Here is a 27711-nt window from a genome sequence, read left to right on the forward strand (position 1 = left end):
TTATATCATAAAACATACGTATTTGCACTTGGTGAACTGGCAATAATAAGAGTAGCAAAATAAAATACAATATAACTTTTTGGAGTTTGAATTCTATTTTAGTGTACAAAATTATCTTTCATTTGGAAGTTTTCAAGGTTACAATTTCATTCACTATAATGAACGATAACTACAAGGAACAACAGGGACAGTTATGGTACACTGACATAGTCCAACTAATTTTACTGTCATATGTGACAAACTTAAACTTTTATTGGACCAATAGGGCCACTATGTCACAATTGCACTTTTGCAGTTTGATTTGGTAACCACGGAACATATTTCTACCATCTCACTTTATGTTGTGTACATACAGTAAAACAGAGGCAAGATGAAAGGGGAAGTGAAATCACATAGCTACATTTCCAGAGGTGTCAAAAAATTTGAAAAACAAATCGTGATCTACCAAAAAGAGAAGTGAAATCACATTTGTAACGTGCGCTGGAGTCTCATTTCTAGTAAACTCTCTTTGCGGTTCAACCAAATTTAAAAGAACTTGTTTGTTTCATGGGGTTATTGTTGTAAAGGTTGCAATGTATTACCACCAGTGGGTGAGAGGGCAATAAGACTGAATCAATTGGTGTTAAATATGAAAATGTCTGTTTTGGTATTCATTTAAATGTGATTTAATTGCATTAAACATGACATTCTTTCATTATTGATTCTACAATCAAAAGAGAACATCGCACTGATATGAGTTTAGTGAACTTTGAACAGACTGAAATAATCAATCAATATTAGAGGAACATTTTTGAAATCTAAAATCTAAAACAGTTCCCAGTGGTCTGAATACCAATTCTGTCACAAAGAATAAAGAAGTATTGCATTTTATGCACTCGTTTTCAGACTCGCCAAAACTGACCTGTTTTGAGGTGGCGGTCCTGTCTCTTGCAAATGAGCCACTTTTTAAAATTGTACCTTTCCTTTTTAGATTGATGGTCAAGCAGTATGATGAATCAGTAAGTGTCTTTAAGGGAAGTAATCTGAACAGGAACTTTCACGGATGCTCACCATTATGTTTTGCTCAATTACTCAAAGACATTTGGTACCAAATCTTTTTTACATACCTGTGAGAAAATGTCTTCCACAAACCCGATGATGGAGGTGAGGATTATCTTTTCTCTACAACTATTCACGTCATTCACTCGATGTATCCTCCTTACCCACAGATTCTGATGGGGGGAAAAACAAAAGCTTTAGGGATATATCTGGCGTTGCAATCCAAAACACAACAAGTTTTCGTCATCGTTTTCAGTTCAAGTCAGGCCCTTACTCGCTGTTGCTGGTGATTGTCGGACAATTGGTCCTCAAAAGTGCATACCAAGGACAACTGGTCCCTAGGACCACCCTGGGTGGTCAACTTGTCCTCGGGTAAGATTCAAAGAAACTTTGAAATTTACATAATTCACAGACCCATTTTCAAATTTTGAAATGAAATTAAAATGTATTATTTTTAAGTTATTTGTTTCTTGCTGGTTTGCTAGTGCTTGGGTTACACCTCAAATGGGGAAAACCTGATAGCGCGATTTACATGATAATTGCGATAAATAAGTGTGATGCATTTTTCTGTGATTTGTAATACAGTGTGAAACACGTTATTTGTAATAAAAAGATTGGTTAGCAAATTAGGCACACATTTGCATGGATACACATGTAACTTATCACATTAAAACATGAAACGCATCACGTGAAGACGTGATACTGAACCTTTATTTTTATTATGTGGCAGCAATATCCTTCCGTAATAATAAAAAAAAAAACAACAACTTTGTTTTAAAGATATATTTTTTTTTAATGTGACGCTTGCTTTCAGTGTAGTTTGTTATTTACTGTTCATGTCAATTATTCAATATCTTTCCCAGATGATCGTTGTCCCCAGAAGAGTTGAAGAATCTGTCCCAACGTCAGCATTATCGCTACCGGGTTGGCTGTAATGCCTGAAAATGGCCGCCAAGTGGCGCGAGCCTTTCGTCCTTCGGCAAACTCCGACAGAAGCCGAGGATTGCCGAAGGAGAAGCGGCGCTGTCCGGAACATCCGGCCGCTACAACATAAACAGCAATGGCGGAAGCAGCTGCATCGTCCACAGCGGCCCCAGCGATATCAGGAGGTTGGACCAAACACGTAACTTGCAGGTAGGATTTGAACAATCGCTGTTCGAATGTCGACGCGGGGCCACTGCGGGACTTTTCGCCTCTAAATAGCGGCGTTTGGACTACTGTCGAGCGGTTGTCAACGGCGCGTTAGCGACGGGAGCGCTGTGCTCAGTGTGCTGTTGTTGCCTCGCGATGCGTTAGCTGAGCCTGACAACTGTTTTTGTTTGATTTTTGGTGCGCTTCTAGCGACGACGTCGGTTTAAAGCCACGGCTTTGACGACACACGACGCCACAAAGCCCAGCGACGCAGTGGCGTCACGGTTAATGGCCATTACGGGGAGAGCCGTTGACCTTGTTTCCATTTAACTGAATATGAACGCATATGTAGGGGGCTGCTACCGCTTTGTGAGTTCTGTCTAGTCAGCATTTTGCTTAAAATTCAAGTGCCAGTTGGTCACGTTGAATAGGGCCTGGGAATACAGTTGATTTGAAGTAAACTTACAGTGGCATCGTCTGTTGATGAGCAAGCTCTACATCACAGCGACTAATGAGAAACTATTCATGGCTTTTTGTATTTGCAGGTATTTTTTGCACGGTCTATGCAAAGAAGGCGACAACTGTCGATATTCTCACGATCTGACCAACAGCAAGCCGGCCGGAGCCATGCTTTGCAAGTTCTACCAGAAGGGAAACTGCGCGTTTGGGGAGCGGTGCAGGTGAGTGCTTGGCTTGGACCAAAGCTGTCATATCATAGATGCTCCCGCAAAACATGCGGTGGCGTCGATCCACGACGACTTCCCCCTTCTAAGATGACGGAGCTGGCAAAGGTACGACACTTGAGACTGTCAACATGGTGTCGTCCATGGCAGCGCCTTGTTGGAATCCTCACTGCAGCTGTCTTCCTGTATATGATATAATAATGCGCTTGGGTAGTAGCCTCAAGTGTCCCGTGTCGGTCGGTCGGTTGTAGAGGACAATTTTAGGCTAGTATAAATAGTTTGGATCGGGATCCCAATAGAAATCAACATCCAGTAGCCAACTGGCTCAAAAATGAGACATGTGCTTTTTGTTATGACAGCTCCCAGGTAGTTTAATAAGTCTGTGACATGGTTTCATCCAAATACCCCAAAGATCAATACAACACAGTACACTTTACGCACCCTGTATATTGTCTGGCTGAAATGAGCCCGATGGAGATGACGGCCCTGTCTCATGCAAGTGAGCTACTGATGAGCCCTGAGTGAGTGCCTTCAAAGACACACAAAGCATTTTCACTCATAAAGGCAGCAGTTTCTACACTACACTGTGTGTATGTGGCGTATGTACACATCTCCCCACCGCTAAAGCTGTCTGCTGAAGCAAATCTGTGCATGCAGCTCTGGACTTGATGCCTTTTGCGTGCTAGCATTTCACACAGTTCATGACCTTTGACTGAAAGTGGCTCTGGATCTTCGCGCAGTTTACTAAGCTGATTTGGCAGTTGTCATGTAAATTAGCCCCACTGTGACGTTTGGAGTGGGTCAGAAGTGACAAATAACTTTCTCACAGATGCATTTTCAGAAATGGGCAGCGAATTAGTTATTTACTTTTGATGGGTAGGGCAGGAACATTGATTCTTTATATAAGAAGACATGAGATATATATTTTATGTGACGTCAAAGGTGTATTTTTCCAGAAAATCTCAAATTGTCTTGACCATGGGAAAGTTGCCCTCTACCGTTACGCCATCTTAATAGCCTTTGCTTTGCTTAGTGTTAATTGCACCAGTATCCCTTTGTCATGAAAGAGAAGTGAGGACAGCGACTGTGCGTTGGCCACACATCAACATGATGTCTCTGGCTGCTCGATAACCTGGATAGACTTCAAGGGTGGTGGGGGGGGCTTAAACATGCAGCGGTGCCGTCTCCTTTTTGAGAGGCAGATTACGCTGCCGCTCTGTTGTCAAGCTCGAGTGCGCCCAGACGGCAGCGGCACAGACGGTGTCTGCTAGGTGTCTGGCTCCAAGGAGCATCCCCATAGTTACCAAGGCAGTGCGAGGCAGGGGCCACCCCCTCCTCCCGCCCCCCTGCAACAATGATCTGAAGACACTTGTTGTCGAGCTTATGATGCATTGAGTCACTTCTGCTGTGTTGACAAGTCGCATTCCTCCATTCTTGTGATTGGCGGGATTCCCTCTGCATGAAGACGCTAAAGAAAAGGCGCCTGACGTGGGGGTTTGTTATGGCTCAATTCCCTGGGCTCTGCCTATTGTGTTGGACTCAATGACCCCCTCCCATTTTTTTCCTTTTTTTAGGCCAGACAGAGTGCACTGCATCCTGCATAGCAATTGCATAACGCTCTCAATTTCGCTGCTCTTTCTGCTGTTGCTGGGTTCCCCAGGTTCAGTCATCTGCAGCGCCCCCCTCCTTATTTATGCATCGCTCCAGCACACACCTCCCTCCCACATCCTCATCTAACACTAGAGTGGCTTTCTGGGAACAGACTTGCTAACAGTTTGCACTGAGTTCCAACCGTCGTGTGTAGGAGGCTGCCGGAGGAGCGATGGGCCTTTATTGTAAATTGCCATATGTATTGGGTGCCATGGCTTGTTAAGTCATGGCGACACTGACACGGGCCTATGAAACAAGTCAGTGGAAGCTTTTCAGTTGCGACTGACCGTTCATGAAAGAGTATCGTATATCCCATACATACTTTTTGGCATAGGACAGCAAGTTTTTGTACACTGAGGCTGTCCAGTGTCTACTAAAATGGAATTTAGATTTCTCAGTGTTGTGGAAAAAAAATTGTTCTGATCGCGAATACTTGAAACAAAAGCATAAAGACAAAGGTTCATTATGTTTGCAAAGAGGCAAGTCACTTAAACGTGGAGACATTAGCATCTTTAAGGTCTGGCAAAGAGGACGTCTCAAAGCTGGATATTCACACCTGTCTGCATTTAAATGAGCAATACACATACAATAGATAGACACAGCAAGGTAGTCAAAGGAAAAAAAAAAGGTTTCAAAGGGGGGGAGGGGGGGGGGGGGGGGCATGCAGTTGGCTTCACACCTCCACATTTCGCGTTGTTCTTGAACGGACAGACTGGAGTCACTGCTTGTGTTATTCATATGAAACCAACTGTCACTATTCACTAAAGGTACAAAAACACTTGTACCATACCGAATTTTGACATTTCCCATTACACCATTGTAGGGCTGTCACTAGCAATTCTTTTTAGAATTGACTTTCCTATTGGTATTGATCAAATAATAATCCCCCCCTGCCCCCCTTTATTTTATTTATTTTTTACTACTAACAAGCATTTTATTCTCATTTACTCCACTTCTGTCCTTAAACTGTTTTTGTTGGTACTGTGTGTAGGGTAAAAATTTGGTGTACAGAATTTGAGACAGACTGTTGATAGCGTTTATTTATGGAACGTGGTATTCTACAGCCATGTGTTTCTATTCATAAAAATGTGTGTTGTCTAACAGACTATAAACTAGAAGTCAGGCTCTCCTCTAACTCGTCCTTCCGAGTTCCCCTAGATTCTTTGCATAATGTGATGTTTATAGTACAATGTTGCACAAGGACAATCTCTTAAGTAGTTTCTCTGGACAGACTTCTTCAATTGAGTTTTACTATCATTTAAATGAGTAATAGTAGAATGCAAATTTTGGTGTTCTTCAACTCTGCCATAAAAAGCAACACAACCTCACAACCCCTTCTGAAATGGGAACCCTGTCACGTTGTTGCCTTGGCTTGACGGTAAACTAAAACGACCTGTCAGGTACACTTGTCACACAGTTTGTCCTTTTTATAAACTCATAATACAGTCGGTTGTATTGCTTTGTGCAATCCAATAAAACTCGATTGCCACAAGTTGCTTCTGTGTCATTGGCTTGCCTTTCCTTATTGATTGGTTCCCCGTTAAACTGGAAAATGGCAATTTCCAGGATTTTAATTACTGGAGCTGTATTAGTTTAGAGCTGAAATTATAAATTGAATAACTTTGAATATTTCGATTCCAAGAAAATAGTTTTAATTTGCAAAATCTCTGCCTCGAAGCTCGGCAGTGATAATTTTTCCTGATGCACAAATGTTACTGCAGACTCTCACACAACGCCGCGATGGTGGCGAGCCACTAGGACAGTGCATAAAAGACAATGACTTAGCCTTTTAAAGCCACACACATTCAAAGTCACAGATACTACAGTGTAGAATGTGAGGATGGTGAGCCCAAGTGGACTAAAATAATACTTGGACCTCAGATGCATATTTTGTATTGGTATTGTTGCTTAATAATGCAAAATAAATTACCTGATTGATTGAAGGGATAATCTGTGAAATAATCAATTCTAAAAATATTTGATTGTTGCAGACCTAATTATTATTATTATAGGAATATCCATCCATCCATTTTCTGAGCCGCTTATCTTCGCAAACCATGACAGCTTAAATGGCCCCAAAATTAAATATTGCTGGGAAATCTACACAGTAAGTAAATGATTCGCTGAAAAATATTGAATGAGCTCAAATCTATATAATCGATATCTGCAGGTTGGGATCATATACCATGTGTACCACCTAATCCCTAGTACCATCCCCCAGTTGTATAAACCTGAAACCGCACAAGAGCCCTTTATTGAAGCACGCACTACCAAACTTGCTTGCAGCTTTTAAAAATAAAACAAATGAAAAAACACGAAAAAAACAATTGCTCAAGATTGCGGCTATGATTTTGCATTCATTCATTTCTACCTTTTTAAAATGTAGTCATTAGAGATGAAATTGTAAGGCAATTTAATATCAGGCCTGTACCATTTGGGGAAGATCACAGCTGTGTCAGTCTGAAGCTCACCGAAAGATTGATTCAAGCGATTTTAAACTTTCATTTCTGAAAGTCCATCTGTTTCGCAGGCTTAGCACAGGAATGTTAAAAGCCTATCCAGTGATGGGGCGGGGGAGGGAGGTTAGCTGCTGTAGAATCTAATGACAATCACTTTGGACTGTAAAACCTGAATTCCCAGACGGATGTATCAAAACCCCTCCGCCATCTAATGTCATGAATCTGCTTCAATAGGTTCGAACATCACAGTCCGTCACAAGACGAGCTGCCGACACCTGAGCCATTGCCTTCCACCTCCCGAGCCAGCCAGCCCGATCCGGAGCTCAGTGGGTCGACGCCTGGCCTAGGGGCACAAGATTGGGTCAATGCTGCGGAATTTGTGCCGGGGCAGCCGTACTGCGGGCGTGGTGAGTGATTGATGAAAAGTGTGATGTTGCGCACAACGCTTTGTTTGACCTCCTTCGCCTTTAGATTCAAGTAGAGACTGATAAGAAACGCGTCGCTATTCTTGGCTTGTAGAGGACGGCATTTATCTCGTTCAAAACAGCAGACGGTATGTCGGGCCAAGCTATGAAAAGCTCAAGACCATCTGTATGAGGTTAACTGTCAGAATAGAGCCTGAACATTTGAATGTACATGATGTCAGTATGGTAGGATTACATTGCAACAAGGGCTGCAACTATCAAATATCTTAAGGATCAATTATTCCAACGATGATCCCTTCGATTAATCGGCTAAAGATTAGTTTTGTATTAAAGAACAAAATGTGCATGTGAGGTGCAGGCACTATTGTTGTCCACTTGGGGTCGCCATCCTCACGTTTCACACGATAATGTGTGACTTTCAGTGTGTGCGGCTTTAAAAGGTGGGAGCCGGCAAATAAACGTGTAGAATTTGCTGTTGTGAGCTCAGGTTAGCAGCTGGCTGTTAACTGGCTAACCGCTAGGCTATATTAAGTTAGCTAACAGCCATACCTTGTGCTAGTGATTGTAGTTGCGATCCTGATGGAAGTTTACTTTGTGAGCCTTTACGTTCTTACAATTGCCTGTAATTAATTTTCAACTGACGTTTTCCTTTCCTGCATGTCCAGCGGAGTCGGTGAACGTGCGGAGCTCCGTCCCCCTCATCGAGGAGTTGGACAGCGACGGCAAAGAGTTAAGGAAGCAGCTGTGTCCGTACGCCACCGTCGGCGAGTGCCGCTACGGCCTCAACTGCGTCTATCTGCACGGCGACGTGTGCGACATGTGCGGCCTTCAGGTGCTGCACCCCACAGACAACAACCAGCGCTCAGACCACACCAAGGTATCGTTTACGTACGCTGAACCGCGATTTAGCAAGGGAACGCTGTTTTGTTTACGTTTTTTGCGATGTATCGCTTGAACTTTTTTCTTCTTTTTCCCCCCCTCTCAGGCGTGCATCGAGGCCCACGAGAAAGACATGGAGATCTCGTTTGCTGTCCAACGCAGCAAAGACATGATGTGCGGCGTGTGCATGGAGGTGGTGTTCGAGAAAAGCAACCCGAGCGAGCGCCGCTTCGGCATCCTCTCCAACTGCAGCCACTGCTACTGTCTAAAGTGCATCCGTAGGTGGCGAAGCGCCCGGCAGTTTGAGAGCAGAATCATCAAGTGAGTCATGCGCTTGGTTTGTGCTCTGCAAAGGACAAGCTGTCGCATATGAAACTTTATTTATTTATTTTTTATATGGTGGACTGAGGAACGAGAATATGACAAAAATGATCAGGGATTTATTGGCGGAAGGCCTTTATGCAAATGCCTTTAAAAGATGTTATATATATATATATACATTTTTGTTTCTTCAAAATTAAAATTAGGAAACTTACGTGTTGTATAAATAAAAACGACATCAGTAATTATGAAAAAAAAACAATAATTTATAATTTACAGATTATAATAATTCTATGAATATATCCCATTCTTTCTCCTTATATATTAAGAGAGGCCTTTATTTGTAATTAAATGTTTTCATTTTATATTGTGATAAATATATTTTTGCAACCAATATTTTTTATTGTTTAACAACATAACATGAATTATAATGATGTAAACTAAAAATTATGTATCACAATATTCTACTAATAAAATCTTACAATGATACGACCACACATTTACTAGTGGTAAGGTGTTTATTGGAGGGGACGCCTTGATTTGTAAAAAAAATATATTTTTGTAAACGGTAAGTAATTAAGTTTTTCACCAATGGTTGGTAACTAATAATTTCCAACAATAACGAATTTTAAAAAATCGGGGCTAAATAAGCCATTAAATGAGTTGTGTGGGGGGAAAAAAAAGTGCACTGTTGTTGACTGGCCACTGTGCTCCTGTCTTGATGTTTTGTCAGGCCTTCACTCCCACACTTTGCTGCTTGTTTATAGGATGCTATGCCTACACTTGAGTACATTCCACTCAAGAGGGTTGAACGCAAATCAAGATTACTTTTGTGTCCAAATACTAGCAGCCTGACACCGCAAATAAATGTGTTCATTGTACGTCGTTTTCTAGTGCCCCTGTCTTTCCCCTACAGATCTTGCCCAGAATGTCGAATCACATCCAACTTTGTCATCCCGAGCGAATTCTGGGTGGAAGATAAGGAGGAAAAGCAGAAACTCATCCAGACGTACAAGGAAGGCATGGGGTACGTGGACAGTCCACTTTTAAGTTAAAGGAGGTATTACACATTTGCCTACAACATGCGTTCATTCAAATACACAGATGCAACAATGATAGTGAGCCATTATTCACACCAACTTAGGGCTGGCTGCATGTTGAGCCCCGAGTATTGAGGGGGGGGGGGAAAGCAAATCGAAACAGCAACTGGGCGTGTCGACCGAGATCCCTGCAGTCTGCTGCTCATCGTGAAACGCGTCTTGGTTCTGGGACTAGATCGGATTAATTTGATTTCCATTCACTTTAATGGGATAAGGTGCTTTGAGTCTCGGAACCGATGGTCGTGATCAGAACTTTCAGATTAAATTAGATCATAAAATGTGAATTTTGTCCTCAGCGAGTTGTGCACAATTGCATACAATCAAATTAAGTTCACCTGTAAAGGTTAAGAGTACATTTTAGGTTCTTCTTCTTCGTGAAATTTCACCCGAAAGCCGACTATCCCTAACCTTTTGTGAGTCGTGTATTTGTATACAATCGCTTAAAAAGTCTCTTTACGATAATATCTCCCCTTTTAAGCGATTTTAAAAAAATATTAATAATCCCGTCTCTTCATTCTGTTTCCCAGGGGTAAACCGTGTCGATACTTCGACGAGGGCCGCGGAACGTGTCCTTTCGGCTCCAACTGCTTCTACAAGCACGCTTTTCCTGACGGGCGTCTGGAGGAGGTTCAGCCTCCGCGGCGGCAGACCGGGTCCAACAGCAGAAACCGGGTACCACGTCATATAGATATTTATCAAAACCGATAATACCCACTATAGGTTTTATTCCGTCTTTTTCCCCATATTCCCAAACCACTAAATTGCCCATAGGTGTAAATGTGTGTGTCGTTTGTCTATATGTGACCTGCGATTGGCTGGCTGGGTATAGAAAATGGATGGTAAATGGCTTGGTTACCACCATCTGGTGGTCGGTTGCAGATGAGCAGGATTGAACCAATTTCCCCAGCGCTGACTCAAATTAGGGACCCGAATTTACGAAAATGGATACTGGGGAGGTTGTCTGTTTGCGTCGGTACCGACGATACGAAATTGGTGGATTACTTCCTGGAAATTTGCATGAGGTTTTCAGTACTTTTCCATGGGAAGTAAAGCTGAGGATTTTTTTGAAATGTTCCAAATTGTTAACCTTCCATTGGAATTACCTGGGGATTGAGGGTAATTAAATGGAAAAGGTATTTTCAAGCGTAAATATGAACACTTAGTAGCTTTATCAGAAGCAAACATCCATGCAAAATAGATGACTCTCCTTGCCCATGCTGCAACGGCGTAACTGAAACTCGCTCGTATTTCGAACAAAGCAAAAAAAAAAAATTGGCCAAGCAACGGCTTGCTTGTAAGTTGAAAAACTTGGAAGTCGGGGCAAAATCAGGATAATGCGCAAATGTATTTTCCCCAATGATATTTAAATTCCCAATTCAGCCAACCTGTTATTTTTGTAAATTGCTGGTTAATTCCCATGGAAAGTTTCAAACTTGGAAAGTCCCTGAATTTTGTATCCCTTGTTACATTTCCATGAAATTAGCCCCTATTCCATTTTAATTCCCATGTCAAGTTTCCAATTTGGAATACGTTCAAAACTCCCCAGCTCAACGTACAGTAACTTTCTGCAAATGTATCAGACATATTCGACTGTTTTGCAACCAGACATGTAGGGCATAAAAATTCAATGTTTACATTTTTAATTTTAAATTTTTTTATATAGTTTAGGACACGAGCTAAACCGTATTTGTTTTACAGAGCTCACGACACACGCGCCTCTGGGACATCCTGGACGAGCGAGAAAGCGGTGACTCGTTCGACAATGACGACGAGGAGATGGTCACGTTCGAGCTGAGCGAGATGCTCCTCATGCTACTCGCCGCCGGCACCGACGAAGAGGTGACTGACTCCGAGGACGAGTGGGACTTGTTTCACGAGGAATTGGATGATTTTTACGAAATTTACCTATAGCTACCCCCCAATTCCCGTGCCCACCCCCACATACTTGCATATCTCCCAACCCCTATTAAATATATATACTAAACCCTAGAATGGACTGTCTTGTGCGAGTGATGGACAGTAGATCCACCCCCTCCCCTAAACTTGTATTGTGGCAGTGCCTTCAAGCAGGCCATTAATAAATATGAACTAAAAAAAAATGGTGCACTTGTGCTTAAAAAAAAAAAAAAAAAAAAAAAAAAAAACCTCGATTCCTGTGACTTATCCCTTGTTGTCCAAGCAAAAATGAATGAACAAAAACTTTATTGGAATCTCGTTGACGCAAGTTTATTTGTGGGCGTCGGCTTCACGCGTTGATCACCTACCCAGGTTTGTACATAGGTCTGCTACTCTTCGAGGATGCACATTAACTTAAAATTTATTCCAATTGCGACGGGCATGTTGTACGATTTGACCCTCCCACATTTACTGAAGCTGTTTATAGCTTATATATTGTGCTAACTATTAACCGTACCCACGTTCCCGGTGTACTCGGTATTTTACTGTCCCGCCACGACTGTTTTTGTCAACGATCAAAAGGCGTGTAGATCACTACGCTAAATTGTTGGTTTGTTAAACCTGTTGCCGATCCATTTGCACCTTAAGTCACTGAGCAGCTCACAAGCATCTTCAAATACCCTGACCCCTTCATTTCATGAAGTGCAATATTCTACAATCTACTGACTTTAAATGTTGTAATGAACTTAAAAGAGAGGGATGTGATCCTTCCTCAGATTCAGGCTCAAAAGTACAACGGGGGAAGGGGGGGAGAATGGGGGCCACTATTGGGCTTTAATGCCCATATTTTTATCCTACACGTTTGAACTGTACTCGTGAAATGTTTCTCCGCTCCCCCCGGTAGCTGGTTTCAACCTGTTGAACTCCGTTGGAATGCATATGTTTATACTGAAATGTGTGTTTTCTATGTTCCACGGCCATCCATCTTAACTTGAAATTAAAAGTTTATTATCAATACCTGCTGGTGGAGTCTTAATTTGTGTTACGACAGTGAATGAGGTACATTTAGAAAACTAAATATTTTACTGTGGTAAGTACATCATCCATTCATTTTCTATTGTGCGTTCCCTTATTAAGATCACAGGTGATCTGGAGCCTGTCCCAACTAACTTTGAATAAGAGGCATAGCTATATAATTCTGTATTTCTGTACTCCGGCTTCCTCTGACATTCAAAAAAACGTGCTCCTCAGGTTAATTGGAGACCCTAAGTCCAAAAGTGTGAATGTCCGAGTGAGTGGTTGTCTACATTTTTATGTAATAGTTTTAATTTGCAGTCTATTGATATCTTTAGACTTCTTAAAAATAAACATTTTTTTAGCTTGCATATATTGATTTAGATTAGTTTTTTTTTATATTATACATTGTAAAACATTTATTGTGATGTTTTTTATTTGCTTATTGAATGTTTTGAGATACTGGAAATAAAGTTTAGATACTTTATATTTTGTTACATTTTTATATAATAAGTTTAATTTGCATACTATTGATTATTTTTAGACTTGTGTATATTGACCTAGATTTTAAATTTATATTATACACAGTACATTTGGTTGTTTATTTTCATATGTTAACCTTTTCTATTTCCATATTGAATATTTTGATATTGAAAATATTACCATATTAATATTGTTTATATATTTTCTTTAGATTTTTTTATTTTTATATCAGTGAATAAGTAATATTAAAATAAGTATTCTATTAAATAATGCAACTCCAATAGCGAATGGCTGCAGAAGTCCCTTCCATATGTCCCTTACTCCATGTCTATTTTTCTAAGCAACTCTTCCCCTCCACCTTTAAAAAAAAAAAAAATGCATCAAGGAGTAAGAAAAACAAGGGAAAGCTAATGCGGCCGCCGTAATACAATGCTCGCAGAAATTCCCAAAGACAATTCCAAGGCATTCCAATCCGCCGCGACTTTGGGCTCAGACTCTCCCGTCTCCTCGTCGCCTTCCCCGGAAGCCGGCCGGCTGCTGAGCAGGAGGCGGGACGCGCGCACCACCGCTGGGGACAGCGGCATCCACCCGGAGGAGAGCGACAGCATCCGGCCGCTGGTGTCCGCCGGCCGCATCATGACATCGGCGGACTTCGGCCACGCCGGCGCCCCGCTCGTGGCCCCTCGCTCCACGCGCAGCCTCCTCTACAAGATCCTGTGCTTCCTGCTGCTCGTCTTGCAGGGCGGCGTGCTGGACTTCTACCTGATCGCCTTCACCGACCTATATTGGTGCTCGTGGATCGCCACGGACCTGGTGGTGCTCTCCGGCTGGGCCATTTTCTTCGTAAAGAACGCGAGGGGCAAGCGGGAGCGGGCCTGCGGTTTCCACCAGAAGGGCTCCGCGTACGGCGGTTGCAACCTGGGCGAGTTCACCTACGCCTACCTGGCGTGGCTCGTCCATGTCATAGCGTGTACCCCCAAGGTGGCGCTCGTCCTGGAGACCTCCATCGTGGACCTGGTCGCCGCCAGGGTGCCGTGCGGGCTCACCGGCTTCAAGATAGTCACCCTGCTCTCCGCACCGCTTCTCTTCTGCCTCATCAACGCCATCATCGAGGATCTGAACGGGGCCACCCGGCACCACTCCCACAGCTGCTTCACCTCCACCTGCCTGGATCTCGTCGACAGCTTCTCCCTGGTGGAGGCGCTGCTGCGGGGCGAAATGCCGACCCCGTACCTCAAGTACACCGTCATCTCGGTGTACTTCGTGGCTCTGGCCGCTCCCGTCGTGTGGCTGTACGAGCTCACCGCGTCGGAGCTCCGGTGCCGGTGGCTGTGGGCTCGCTTCTTTTCCGCGGGGATCCTGGTCAACGCGCCGCTGCTGGTGGTCCGCTGCTTCCAGGTGTACGTGTACGACGGCCCCGTATCGGTGTTCATGTTCAAGAATGTCTTCTTCCTGGCGTGCACGCTGCTGGAGCTGGCCGAGCAGTGCGTGGCCGTGTGCGGCGTCCGCAGGAGGCTGGCCGGGGGGAACCACCACCACCACCACCACCACCACCACCAGGCCCACTTCTCGCACGGGGTGTCCGAGAACGACATGTGTCCGCACGGATACGTCAACACCCTGGCCGTCGCCCAGTCCTAGTCGCGCGGATGTATAGGCTTGCCTCCGAAATTAAAATAATTATGAAGCCAATTAATTTGATTAAATACGCTTTCACTCATAGCTATTTTTTTCCCGACATTACATTCTCCACGATTTAATTAAAATGTGAAATCAGCCAAAATTAAATATGCAGTATAATTTTCTTTGTTAAATTGTGAAACATTTTTCAATCAAAAGACACTATGACAATTAAATTTGAAAAATGCGTTTTAAAACAGTCTAAGTAAATAAAGCCAATTATATAATTAAAATAGATTCATATACATGTTTAAAACAGTTATTGACTTGTTCATGAGTGAATTTAAATTGTGAAATAAATTTTTTTTGCAGCCGCAATACTTATAAAGCCAATTAAAGGAATAATTACAATATTAAATAAATCCCAAAAAATATTGAATTAAATCGTGCAATGATTACTTAAATTGTTGTTTTTTGTAGCCCAATTAACTAGATATTGAAAGTACCAACTAAAATTTGTTTTAATTATTAGTTGATTTGTGAAAAGTTATCTGTTTGTGCTTTTCGTGGCATTGTGAAATAAAAGGAAAATACACCAGAAAATAGACGAAATCACAAAATAAAGTGAATGTAATTGAAAACAATACATTTGCAACATACATTGAAATAAAAATGCCATGAAATGTGTCATAAAAAATACATTGAATAAATAAAAACGTCAGTGAATAATTTATTATGAAATTGTACCATATTGATTATTAATAGTATACAATGTTAATAGTAACTTGAATTAATGAATGGACAATGCAAGACCTTTCAAATTAATTCCAATTTTGATTATTTAATTGGCATTATACTTGAGTTAAATTCACCAAATAGTTGTTTTCCAATTCCATGATAACACGACTGACAATAATTATTGGTTCACGGTCCTTCCATTGTAAAAGTTGCAACTCGCAATTATAGGAGGTTACAAAAATTGATATAATACATGTAATATAAAGCACATGTAAAGTTAGATTTAAACGAGATCTTGGGCTATTTATTTTTATTTTTTTTTAACAAAACAACAATACTAATATAATCCTTTGTTATTTATACAGTGAGACACATACATGTGCTTTATTACCAACAAAGACCCTCATGGCCTTCAGCTAACAGCAGTGCTTTATTACTTTTGATTAGTCCTCCTTTAGTAGAATAAGTCACCAGCTCAGTCACACTGATACGTTTTTCTTGTCAAAATTAATGCAAAACAATAACAACAATTTTAATTAAGACATTTTAAAATGTATAGATTGCAGTATGTACAGTAATTACTGTATATCCTCAATGGCAAATATGTCTGTATCTTTTTAATATGTGAGGGTTTTCTTTATTTTGGGGCGTCACTGACCAAACCGGTGTCCAATTTTTGTACATGTCTGGAAAGCACCCCCGTTTGGGACCATTGGACAGGTGCTATACATTCAAACACAGGAAAAAAAACAAAATCCCTCTGTTCCATTGGATGTTGTGTTCCATGTGTGAATTTTACCACTGCAAACGAATGCAACATGTCTCTGTGGGATGTAAAGTGCAATTAGAAGACCCCTCCCATGCACATTTGGTGTCTTCTATTGATAACAGTGTTGTCTGTAAGTCTGTGCTAGTCCTGAATTGGTGTAGACGTGTAATATTGTCATGCGTACACCCATTACAGTGAACCCTCGCATATTTGCATTTCTGCTATGCCAAATTCACATTCGCAGATTTTTATTTTTTGCAACCTATCTGCCATTATTCAGAAAAGCCATGTCGAATATAAAAATAGTGCTTTGGCGTCATTTCGTAGCATCTCGGTGCCAAGGAACTATGTTGAAGTGAAGAGCGTCATTTATTCAGACTATAGCCTTGTCCAATAATAAAAAAAAAAAAAAAAGCGCTTTGATGCCCTCTTGTGACATCTATAGGCAATTAAAAACCTTATTAAGGGAGTGTCAATTAATTGCAGATATTCGCTAATGGCGCGGGATCACTGTAGTGCCACAAACACTGAAAAGGTTTGAAAAGACAACTGATCAAGAAGACCTCCCGTGTGTGTAAATGTCCACTGTTAAAGTACACAAAGCGCAACCAATCAGCATTTCCCCACTGAAAAATCATTACATTTGTTCCAGTAAACAAAGCTATACTGTTAACCACTTTTAGTCATTTCACTTCAACCATTGTAACCTTCGGTGTTAGCTTGTTTAATGTTAATGTAGTTAAAATACAGTAAAACAGAGTTAACCTTGCAGTAGCTGGTTGTGAAATGTTACAGGTTGATCGTCAGTGGTGGATTAAAATGACAGGAACAATCTTGGACGATGATATCGGAATTGGACAACACCGAAAGATTTTAGAGATTTGGAACTGATCTAATTGGCTTTGTATCGGGTGTGGCAAACAGCACTTTTACCCAGTCATCTTCCTGGTTGTTGTTTTTCTTTTTTTTTTTTTTTTAAATCTATAGTGGGCTACGTACGTACCAAATATTCGGCTGAACTGGAGGATTTTCCCCCTTCCAAAAAAAAGGCCTGATTATCGGATGTCTCTGGAGGATAATCTTGAGTGATTATCCTGTGGTGCGGGGTGTGTTAAGAGCTATTGTTTTTTTTCTCCGCAATCTCCGGGGACGACAACTTAAACCTGTTCAATATTTACGATGGTAAATTCAATCGTTACAAAAATCAGTCAAGATGTTAAAAATCGGTATGAATGTACCCCGTGTAAGTGCCTGGCCTTACCGTTTCTATCAACTCCTTTTCACTCTACTCGAGAAAATGTAAGAAAATGAGGATGATGGTGTTGACATCGGAAGATACCTATATGGACCTTGCCCACAATTTAAAGACTTGTCGACATTGTTTTGGTCATGTGAATTGTGGTAAGAGGAGTAATAATCGTAACCCTACTGTTATTTAATTTGCTTTCCTGTTTTATGCTAAGATAGGCTAAACATGCTGAAAATGCATCATTGTGGAGACAATGATGCATTTTGTTTTGCTAGTGCATTATTTTTGAGTCACTTTATTCTGTGCGCAACGCAAACACTATTTTTGAGTCTTGCTCCATTGCACTGCACCTCCTACATAACGTACCACTGTATAGTGATCTACAGTATATTCGCAGTAGTCTGCTTTTAGTGCCTGTTTCACATTGCATTCTGTACATCCAATTTTCTCCCTCAGCAGGCAGGTCAGCGCTTAAACTGACTTGTGCCTTACAGTATGTGCCATATGTCCAGCCATCCATTTTTATAGCGCTTATCCTCATTAGGGGTTGCGGGTGACCTGGAGCCGACTTTTGGACTCTCCAAACATGCATGACTTTGAGATAAAAAAAGAAAAAGAAAAAAGTAAAAATCAAGTGGAACAAGCTTTCTTTGTGAGCGCATAGATGCAGGCAGATTGCAGTTGCCATGATAACACCAACTATCAGACCGCAAGTTTGATATCACGTTTGCAAACGTGTAACAGACAATTGTTGTCCGGCTTGATGATGTCATGAACCGCAGACTTCCTGTTTTTACCCCAGTGTACCCCATAAGTAGGTCACATGATCTGACACATTCAAAACTGTGGTAAAGGCTACTCAAGCTTGGATGAAATATGCCGCGCCGGCTGCTTCAAGTGTGTCTTTTGCCTTTACATTGTGTGTAACGTAATCGCACTACAATGGCTTCCCATTGGTTGCTTAGCATTTCACGCCAAAGTACTTTAAACCATATATTTTTTAGAGCTTTCTATGATTTCTTCATGCTAAAAAAAAATGTGCCACGCTGTGATGTATTGTACCCCGCACGAGCTAGCACAGTTCCATTCGAACTACCAACGGGCACTAAATGGACAACATTCTTGCTCATGCACACAAACTGGACAATGTGCAACATCAGAACCCAGCTGGTTTTATAATATATTGACCTTTTTTCCCCTCTTTCTTAGAACCGGTTTACAGATACTAGTACTACCTACACGTGGTAAAGTTGTGTGCTGTATATCTGTACCACTATATTCCAATCTACTGGATGTACCGTAGATGTTAAGACAAGAGTATTATGTGATCAAGGTCAAATAAATTCACTTTTATTTGAAAGGTATCACTGACTTGTTTGTAGGTTAAAATGACAGTAGAACAGATTTAAAAGTAAAAAACATGATATACTGCAAATTTCGTTAAAAAAATAAAGTGCCACATTTTGTCACGAGTGCAACATTATGAAACTCTACAAAAGTGTATTTGATTCCAAAAACTGCAAGTGCAACACAGATTGAAAACTTCAATAAATGCTATATTTTTAGTTTCCTGCCAATAGCAAGATCAAGACCATCCTTATCCATGTATGCAATAGAAACATGAGCACAAAGTTAAAGGCAACTCTACATTAAATTCAAGCACAAAACAGGCCCTGGCGAACCCTCCCAATGATCATCAAACTTTGAGGCCATACCCCACCCATATCACATAGCACAGGCAAAAATGTTTCACAATTTAGCATCGACCATTTGTCAAGGAAACTCCGTTCCGAATGGCATTTGGGCAAATTGCCAAGTAGGCTTTTGTACAAAATTGACAACTTTGTTCCATTTTTGCACAGGGTCCTTGGGACTATTTACCGTTGAACCAAAGTTTGTGTGTCGAATGGAGCAAAATGCCTCCACGTAGCAAGCTCATGCTGTCGCTACGCAAGTTTTGCAGAAACAGTTCCACCTGGAGCCTTGTCAGAGCCACTAGTTGATCCTCCCTTGTAAGATATTTTGGTGAAATAGCCTTGGATCAGATCCACAGAAAAAAAGGAACCGGTGGGAGGAAATGGTAGGATAAAGGTTTTACAAACCCATGAGACCAGAAAAGGTGAATTGTCGGTGTGAAATCACCTTCAAAATCCCTACGGACAAAACTATCCTGATTTTGCAGAAACAGTTGTTCCTGTAGCTTCGCCAGAGACATTTTGGAGATGGAGCCACTTTTCGTACTCTCTCCAGAAACCGAACCAGGAGGAAAACAGATGGGCAGGAGGTTACTAACCCGTCGGACCAGAGAAAGTGAATTCCAGGTGTGAAATCACCCCAATTTTCTCTAGAGGTCAAACTCCGAGCTATCCAGAGTTTGCAGAAACAGTTCCTCCTGTAGCCTTGCCAGAGCCACCAGCGGATCCTCCTTGTAGGGAGTTCCAAGCGGGGATGGCATTTTGGAGATGTAGCCCGGATCAGATCCACTGTTCGAAGCCTCTGCACTGGGCTCATCCTCATGCATCTCCACAGGCTGTCTGATTTGGTTCTGAGGGGGACTCTCCATGCTTGGACGAGCTAACTCTCGTGAGTTTGATTCCTTGGAGTTCAGGACTGTGGAGCCGCTTGGCCACACTTCCTCATCCTCCTCTGAAACGTGACTTATGTGCCTCCCCTCAGCCGATGGACAGTGCTGTCCTGACAAAACAGGCTGAGCTACGAAAACAGATGGAGGACTGTTTTGAGGACACGGGTGAGGCGGGACTGTCTGTTGCTGGTCCCTGTACGCAGGGTCCACAAGAGGTACAAGTTCTGCCACTGACGACTGCTGGCTTTTTGGGTTCAGTTCCGGGGTTAAGACTTGAAATCTGCTTCCGTTCTCTCTTATTTCTGCCTCGCACCTATAGACAGGAAGTCCATCTCTAGTGAGAGGAAGACACTCGAGAACCGGTGAGCCCTGCTGCTGGTCAATGAGCGGATTGGCCTCAACCAGGAGGTCTTCCTCGCTATGCACACATTCCTTCTCGAACCAGTCAGGGTTTTCTCTCTGGTATCCCTGGAAGATCTCAATGGCGTTCTTCAGGGCTTGACCCGAGGGACAGTTGAAGTATTCATCCCCGCCGATGCCCTCGATGTGGTTGACCTGACCCGGCTGGTACTTCTCTATGTCCAGGAGCCCGAAGTACAGCTCCTCAAAGTGCTTCATCAACGTGTATTTCACAGCAATGTCAAAAACTGACGGCACGTCCCGTTCGCTGCTGATGTCGCTGAAGTAAGCCACCATGTACTTGCCATGCTTGCGCGCTTGGTGCATGTCAGGAAGGAAGAGGTTCAGAAAGGGGGTGAGCATGTCGTCGGTCGGCGACAGTAGGTCTTCTTTCAGTATTACGCGGCGGTGGCCGCACATGGCTCGCCACTTGGCCTGAACCCCTCGTGAGCAGAGCACCAAGACCTTGTCGGTGGGATTTTTCAGCTGTCGCCGCTGCCACTCCAGCCAGCAGAGGCGCCCGACCATGCCCAGCGAGGTGGTGTCGAGCAGGTCTATAAGCACTTCGGTGCCGCATTTTGCCTGGAGGAAGGCGCAGAGCTTCAACACTATGTCCCTGTAAAGACGGTGGTCTTGAGAGTAGATTATGAGAACTTTTGGGGTCTGTTGAATTTGCTGCTGCTGTTTTGGTTTCTCATCTCCCACGGCAGCCAAGCCACCACCAGCGTTGCCTGAAGGTATTACAAATGAATGTGACTTTTGATCGGACGCAAGGGGGGGAAATGGTATTTGTGGGACTAACCTGGCTTCCTGCACAGCATGTACATAAAAATGGCAAACATCCCAGCACATAGGAGCACCACGCACGCAATAACAGGTGTGTATTGAGGAGCATCTGGAGGATCAGTGGGCTTGGCTGTTAAGAGTCAAATTAAATGTATTTATTATCAGCCCATTTCTTCTGTTAAAATTAACCATGAGACCCTGTTCTTGAATATTATCTGGAAACGGAAAACAGTGTCTTTAGTGGAGCTGCTTTAAGTCTGGCATTGATGTAAACCTCAGTTTATGGAAGAGCAACTATCCAAGTCTTTGGATTTTTCTTTGGCCACACACTTAAACACTCTCCATAAACAAAAGCGGACATGATGAGACTATAAACATGAATTACGCACAGTAAGTACAAAAAGTTGTACCGTTTTAACATTGATGATGACTTCTTTTTACATTTGTATGGCAGTTAAGAATGTTTGAAAGTCAATGACTACAGTGTACCTGCAGGTTAAAAGAAGCTACATAAAAGGATCGCAGAAAGCCTCCTCAACAAAATGTGAGACCAGTCATTCTCTGTGACCAAAAAGACTGGGTGGTATGAGCTCAATATCCTATCACAATATTTTAAAAAGTGATATTTTTGATATGCTATATTAAAAAGATATGAAACAAATGGAAAAAGGCAAACCACCTTAATCTTCCTCCCGAAAGTTGACTTTTTGGTAGATGGTTCGACAATTGAACAACAATGTGACAGTTTTAAGACCTTTAAAGACCACATTTAAATAGTATCATTTTTAAGGATAGAAAAAAAAATGGAATTCAAGATTGAGAATCCAGACACCTTTGATTATTTCCATTGTTCCCTGTGGGAAAAATTGTCAAAACAAGTTCCTCCTCTAGTTTTAGTGGTTTGTGATCCTCTGTACAAAGCAATTTAAACGCATCTGATATCACTTGACGGCAATGTTTATGTTACCAATTCTATCCAAGACATACGCATCATGATAAAGAGACATCTTCCAAACCTGGACAAATGTGCAGCGTTTTCTTGTGACGCGTGCAGTCTTGGCCACATTTTGGAAACATCGGTTTTATCTGAAAAGAAGATAACGTCGTTTACTCATGTACACTTACTCACGACTTAAATAAGGACAACACAGATCTTATCCTTACCGAGACGTCAAACTGGCAGCAAAATCTGGGCCATTGATTGAGGCTAAACGTTACATTCAGGCGTGTCTGGTTGACCTGGAGAAGAGTCATGCGCATAACATGGGCATTACTTTCAATTGGTGTTGATGCACTCCAGGTAAACCAATACAGTAACTGGGGAAGGACAAAAACTATATGGGAGAGCCTTAAAATGTGTCTGTGCCTTTTATCTGAGCAGCTTTCTCTATCATTAGCAGCACAAATGCATAGAAGAAATAGGACACTTCCTGTTTGAAAACCTGAGGCAAAAATCTAGGCTACACGGCCCAGGATGCTGTATTGAGCACCCATCTGAATACTCTAGGTCAATTTCCTCAGGAGGAAATGTGTCTGAGAGACAGAGTGCAACAAAAGTAGTGTTAAATTAAAAAAAAAAAAAAACAGCACTGAGCTTACCTTGGGCGCATGGTCAATGTGTTGGATAGAGGCACAGTTAACAATAACCATGTACTCTTCACATAGCGGGTCAGGACTGAAGCTGACTGTCAGTGCCTGTCTTTGTTTGGCTGTCAGAACCAGGCTGATATTGGACTTCCAAAGACTTCCTATATAAAAAAACAAAACAAAAAAAAAAACACCATATTAACTAAGGGTACACCCACTGTTTCTCAAAAGTAGTGTACACTCACACCTCTCTCGATGCAAAACTGGGTCATCAACATCCCGGAGTCTTGACAACCTGATTCAAAACGGAATCAGAGTCACTTGAAGTGAGCGAATAAGACATGAAACATAAAATGCATTGTCTTGCCTTGGCCAAAATACCCCGTGAATCAGGAAATACATCACACTTATCACTTATAGAGAGCAGCCGGTTTTGCAAATGAGACACTGCTCACCACTAAGGCGGTGGTGATAACGGTTTTGCATTACCATGAGGACTACTCAGCATGAATTCTGGGAGAAATTAATGTCGGCACGTAGGTCAAGTTTATACGGGTGCATATAGCGCTGACAACGCTAATCCGTGCATCCCAAAATGGCTCCAGAAAGCTAAAGTTTGGACTCACCTGGAACAACAACATTCTCGCTGATGTCATAGCCACTGTGGCCCACTTCTGGTTTGGGGATATTGAAGACAGAAACCCGATACCTGTGTTCGGGGTCCAACACCACCATATTTGCTGAGAACGACCACTGACAAAAACATATTAGACAGAACAGAATTGAGCAACATTAGAAAAACAAGACCTTAATAATTATTTAAAAAGAACCTCGAGGGAGTCACACAATCTAAACACACTGTGGGACATACTGTGTAGTCATTACAGACAATTACAAAGGAGCAATTTATTTGAAAAGCCCACCTTGTCGTCATGTGGATTCCTCATTGGGAGTTTGTTTTTAAAGGAATATCTGACACACAGGTGCTCATTGGTGGCCATCTTCATAACATGAAGTTCAGTGGCTTTCAGGTACCTGATGCTGCCTGCAGAGACACACCAGTTGTCCTTTTCACAACATTTGACTGAATCTGGATTGTTAAACGAATACAATTTTGTGATTCACAAAGTGTGGTAGTAGTAGACGGGCTCCCTCTATGGTTTGCGAGGGAATCACTGCCTCCGTACAGTTCAGTTGTATTTAACATTTAAGTACAATACATTTGGAGTTCATCGTTAAGAACTGTTTGTTTTTAAACAATTTAGGTACAATTTTAATTTCAATTTTAGGCGCAATCCATGTTAAATGAAACATGATTTGAGTGCATTTCGTTTTATCTTTGTATATTTAAGAACAGTGTTAATGTTCCAACTGTGCATGTTGTTACATACATACAATACTTTTTAGGAATACAACCTTGGTCTTGTTTTTAATGAACACATATGCCTTCTACTCTACGATATTTTAATCTTGGTCATGATGGTGGTACTTGGAGAGCAAATTATTTTTTAGGCGATACTTGGTGTAAAAAGTTTGAGAACCACAGCACTAGTGGAATGAGTAGTGAGTAGTTTAAAAATGTAACGGAACGCCCAATGTTGAGATCATATAAAAAAAATAAATAAATAAATAAAAATCAATCAATAAATAAAAACTTGACAGACTAAGTAATAGTTTTACCTTTGAGTATCAAAAAAAACAAACTTAACCATTCTGTAGTAAAACTAAATAAAATTCAAATAAAGTAACATAGCTGTGTGAAGCGATACTGTCTCGTAGCAGCTGACGTGTATAATACGTGTATTTGGTTTCCTATGTCAAAGTAAATGTCATGGTCGATATAAAGGGCTGCTAAAGTTACTGATTGTTTCTATTTGTCTGTATTTATCATACTGAATGAATTCTTTGATTGTGACTCACCATCATCCCTTATGGTCCAGTTGGCAACCAGGACAGGCTGCAGATGTCCCGCCTCATCCTGGACTGTCGTCACAGACACCGTCAGCCCCAGTGGCCCACTCGGAGTGTACTCCCTCACTTTCAGCCATCCGCTATCTACGAGGCAGTTACCTGGGCGCACATGTCGCCTCAAATGTTTTCATTCTGGGATTGCAATCCAAGCAATTTTCACACATGAAATGAAAACATTCTGAAGAATATTTTAAGGGGGAAACACTCACTGAAACTGACGCCGCACCTCAAGCCCTAGGTCAAAAAACAAAAACAAAAGGCAACATTTCGATATTACTGTCATCTTTTTGTTATTTTATTACTGCAAGAGCCACGCGGGAACAAACATTTCATACAGAACATAAGTTACCAAACCGCCTCAGGCAATGAGCCACATGCTGCGTCACCAAGTCTAAAATATCCAGACATTAATGTCAGATGAGGTGAAGCACTCTGCGCTTGTAAAATCCCCTTACATGTGTAAATGCTAAATAATTAAAGTAACAGTTGCAGTCTTTTCCCCCCAAATTGTGGGACGCAAATCCATTTAAGGTAACAGCAAAATCTTTTATAGACATTTTCAAATGGCAGTTAAAAACACTTTGATTTACACAGTAATTAAAGCAAGACGTGATTGCTGAGTGATTATTACCGTAATTGTTTTGATTAGATTTTTCTTGTATGTTTGTGACGCTCTGTTAATTTGTAATTTAAGCAGGTAAAGCACTCCATGTGAGAAGTTTTTCAAAAATACAATTCACTTCATTTACTGTAACTAACAGGTGTGAACAAAAAATGACAAAGTAGAAATAGTTAGTGTATTTCAGGAGATTATCTATACTTGATTAGCTGACGACTCTTTACTTTTACTACCAACATTTGAAAACAAGATAACTGTAGTTTATACTCCTTACTTCGTCTACGTTTTTAAGGACTTTTTTGGGGGGGAGGGAGGGGGGGGCATTATCACTTTTTCTTCACTCGACAGGGAGAAGCCAAACATATGTAACGAGTAAATCCAATCCATGACTGGGTTTGCCCTGGGCCCCCAAATGACTAGCTTCGCCCCTGGTGTCTGTGCTTCAGAATGCGAGTGCTTTTGGCATCCATATTAACTATACCATCGTTATAAACACGAAATATCAACGTTGACCAGCCTTTCTTGTACCTGTATAAAGCTAGAAAGAAGAAAAAAAAATGCGTAGAGTAAGTCCGTGTGTCCCTTACCTGCTGTGAGCAGTTCAATGGAGCGGACGTCAAACTTGTCAACGCGGCCGACAGCGGCACGCATATTAACGCCAGAAATCCCCCATAAAGCGTCATTTTCACAGGCTATTACAACAACATTGGTGTCAGTGAAGGAACTATCTCAATTTTAAGACCGCAAATCAAGCGTTGAAAAAGCGAAAGCAATTGCTGATTATAGAAAAGAAAAAAGAAAAAACTTCCGGCTTGCGGTTGATTATGCTGCCTTCAAGTCACCTGGGAATATACAGACAGATTACTGTCAATCATTTAGATGAGACATACCTGTAAATTATGCCTTTACTTTTCCATTTCCTCATGATAACTACTATTACTACTATGTCTGACATTAATAATAATAATAACAATAATAATAATACACGGATGGGTGTTTTGAGGGAATGTTTAATGTTTTACACCATTTGTTTTGGGGATAAAAGCATTTACTATCAAACAGTGTGATGTCCTCCAGACACAGACAGTGCCCTTAAAAAAAAAATAAACATTTAGGGCATGTACAGTTTCACAGTTTTAAGGTTTCCACCATTTTCCTTGCTTTAACAGACACTGATACATTTAAATATGTTTTACGTTTCAGGAACACGTCAAAACCCTCAGTGGACACAAACATTGGAGCACCTGCACAAAAGAATTATATTTTAAAATATTAAAATTTTTGTATATTTTGTGTCATAAAATTTACGGATAAAATAATACAATTTCGGATATTTTTATTGCTGTCAAATTGGACCCAAACAGTATGTTTATTATGTGATGAGGAGCTGTATCCAGCAGAGGGCGCCTTAACATCATTCTCAGTCATATCTGTGATTTTGTGGGCAGAAGTCTGCTTCCATCCATCAAAATTGACCCCACCAAAAAATTAAGCTCTTGGCCTCATTCTGTCTTCCATCCCGAGCCAATGCAGAGGAACGGGCTCTTAGAACTAATCTATAGGCTCAATAAAAACATTCAAATGCCTTTGCCTTTTTGTTCAAATGGATTAAGATGCATGGAAATTGTTATTTGGCCAGAAAACCGTTGCTGTATCAAGGATTGGGGCCTAGAACTATGACATAAGTCTTATCTTAACATGGCTTCCAATTGAAATAACATTCAATGGGGTCGTTTAAGACATCGCAGACGTCTTATTGGGTTGTTTTGAGTGGGCTACTGTATAAATAAACTGTGCCCTGCCTCCCGTTTGGTTCGCTCCGATCCAAAAACCTTAAATGGAAGTGTAGAGAACACCTTGCTTACATTCTGCAGAACACTCGCTTCTTTGACAAGGAGCATACTGACAGCAACAGTGTGTTTAATGGAAATTAGTGGAGTAGTTTTTGCATCATCCAGCTAAAATAGACACACAACCAACAATTGGCATTTTTTGTTGTTGTTGTTATTTCACTGTTGTGTCATATTACCACAACAGCTCTTTCAGCAACAGAAATCACCCGTTGCATCAGTTCATGTTCGAGGTCGAACTAGTTAACTCAATAAAGCTGCTTCCTGGAACAGCCCCCTGGGCATTCAAGGCCCTTCAACATGAACTGATACAATTGCACCAAAAGGGCAAGTGGATCTTGCTGCAGTTTAGACTTAAAAACAAGATAAATTATATACCCGAGTGGTTCACTTTGCTGTTTTGTGTTAAAACGTGACCACGTAAACATTAGTGGTAGACCGTATTGATGTTTTTTGGGGG

At 41.5% G+C, this 27711-nt stretch overlaps 3 protein-coding genes across 4 annotated transcripts; 2 read left to right on the forward strand and 1 right to left on the reverse strand.

Moving 5' to 3' along the window:
- The first annotated feature begins 2027 nt into the window (after nt 1-2027).
- On the forward strand, nt 2028-12599 carry mkrn1 (makorin, ring finger protein, 1). 2 transcript variants are annotated; one of them, XM_061762386.1, is made up of 8 exons: nt 2028-2172; nt 2715-2849; nt 7196-7368; nt 8052-8263; nt 8372-8586; nt 9503-9613; nt 10214-10358; nt 11385-12599. In XM_061762386.1, the coding sequence occupies exons 1-8, from the start codon at nt 2099-2101 to the stop codon at nt 11595-11597; spliced, it is 1278 nt and encodes a 425-aa protein (XP_061618370.1). In that variant the 5' UTR covers nt 2028-2098; the 3' UTR covers nt 11598-12599. The 2 variants fall into 2 exon arrangements, with proteins under 2 accessions (XP_061618370.1, XP_061618372.1); XM_061762388.1 differs by lacking the exon at nt 2028-2172 and adding an exon at nt 2186-2538.
- A 773-nt stretch (nt 12600-13372) lies between these two features.
- On the forward strand, nt 13373-15523 carry tmem121b (transmembrane protein 121B). The gene has a single exon (XM_061761861.1). It carries the CDS (start codon nt 13509-13511, stop codon nt 14718-14720), a length of 1212 nt encoding a protein of 403 aa, XP_061617845.1. The 5' UTR covers nt 13373-13508; the 3' UTR covers nt 14721-15523.
- Nucleotides 15524-18783: 3260 nt separating this feature from the next.
- Nucleotides 18784-26232, reverse strand: il17ra1a (interleukin 17 receptor A1a). The gene is made up of 11 exons (XM_061761860.1): nt 25989-26232; nt 24992-25016; nt 24732-24881; nt 23735-23856; nt 23438-23564; nt 23059-23106; nt 22824-22972; nt 22389-22463; nt 22241-22310; nt 21241-21354; nt 18784-21169 (listed from the first exon to the last, which is right to left on the reverse strand). The coding sequence occupies exons 1-11, from the start codon at nt 26082-26084 to the stop codon at nt 19800-19802; spliced, it is 2346 nt and encodes a 781-aa protein (XP_061617844.1). The 5' UTR covers nt 26085-26232; the 3' UTR covers nt 18784-19799.
- Between the last annotated feature and the right edge of the window lie 1479 nt (nt 26233-27711).

This window comes from Phyllopteryx taeniolatus, chromosome 22 (assembly GCF_024500385.1).
Source record: "Phyllopteryx taeniolatus isolate TA_2022b chromosome 22, UOR_Ptae_1.2, whole genome shotgun sequence".
In the NCBI taxonomy this organism is placed as follows: Eukaryota; Metazoa; Chordata; class Actinopteri; order Syngnathiformes; family Syngnathidae; genus Phyllopteryx; species Phyllopteryx taeniolatus.

Excerpts from the sequence above, each read along its gene's own strand:
- mkrn1 (XM_061762386.1), top strand. The coding sequence starts at position 2,099 with ATGGCGGAAGCAGCTGCATCGTCCACAGCGGCCCCAGCGATATCAGGA. Across the intron at positions 2,173-2,714 it reads ACCAAACACGTAACTTGCAG|GTATTTTTTGCACGGTCTAT; the intron begins GTAGGATTTGAA and ends TTGTATTTGCAG. Across the intron at positions 8,264-8,371 it reads AGCGCTCAGACCACACCAAG|GCGTGCATCGAGGCCCACGA; the intron begins GTATCGTTTACG and ends CCCCCCTCTCAG.
- tmem121b (XM_061761861.1), top strand. The coding sequence starts at position 13,509 with ATGCTCGCAGAAATTCCCAAAGACAATTCCAAGGCATTCCAATCCGCC.
- il17ra1a (XM_061761860.1), bottom strand. The coding sequence starts at position 26,084 with ATGACGCTTTATGGGGGATTTCTGGCGTTAATATGCGTGCCGCTGTCG. Across the intron at positions 23,857-24,731 it reads CTGGACCATAAGGGATGATG|GCAGCATCAGGTACCTGAAA; the intron begins GTGAGTCACAAT and ends GTGTCTCTGCAG. Across the intron at positions 21,355-22,240 it reads AACGCTGCACATTTGTCCAG|CCAAGCCCACTGATCCTCCA; the intron begins GTTTGGAAGATG and ends GACTCTTAACAG.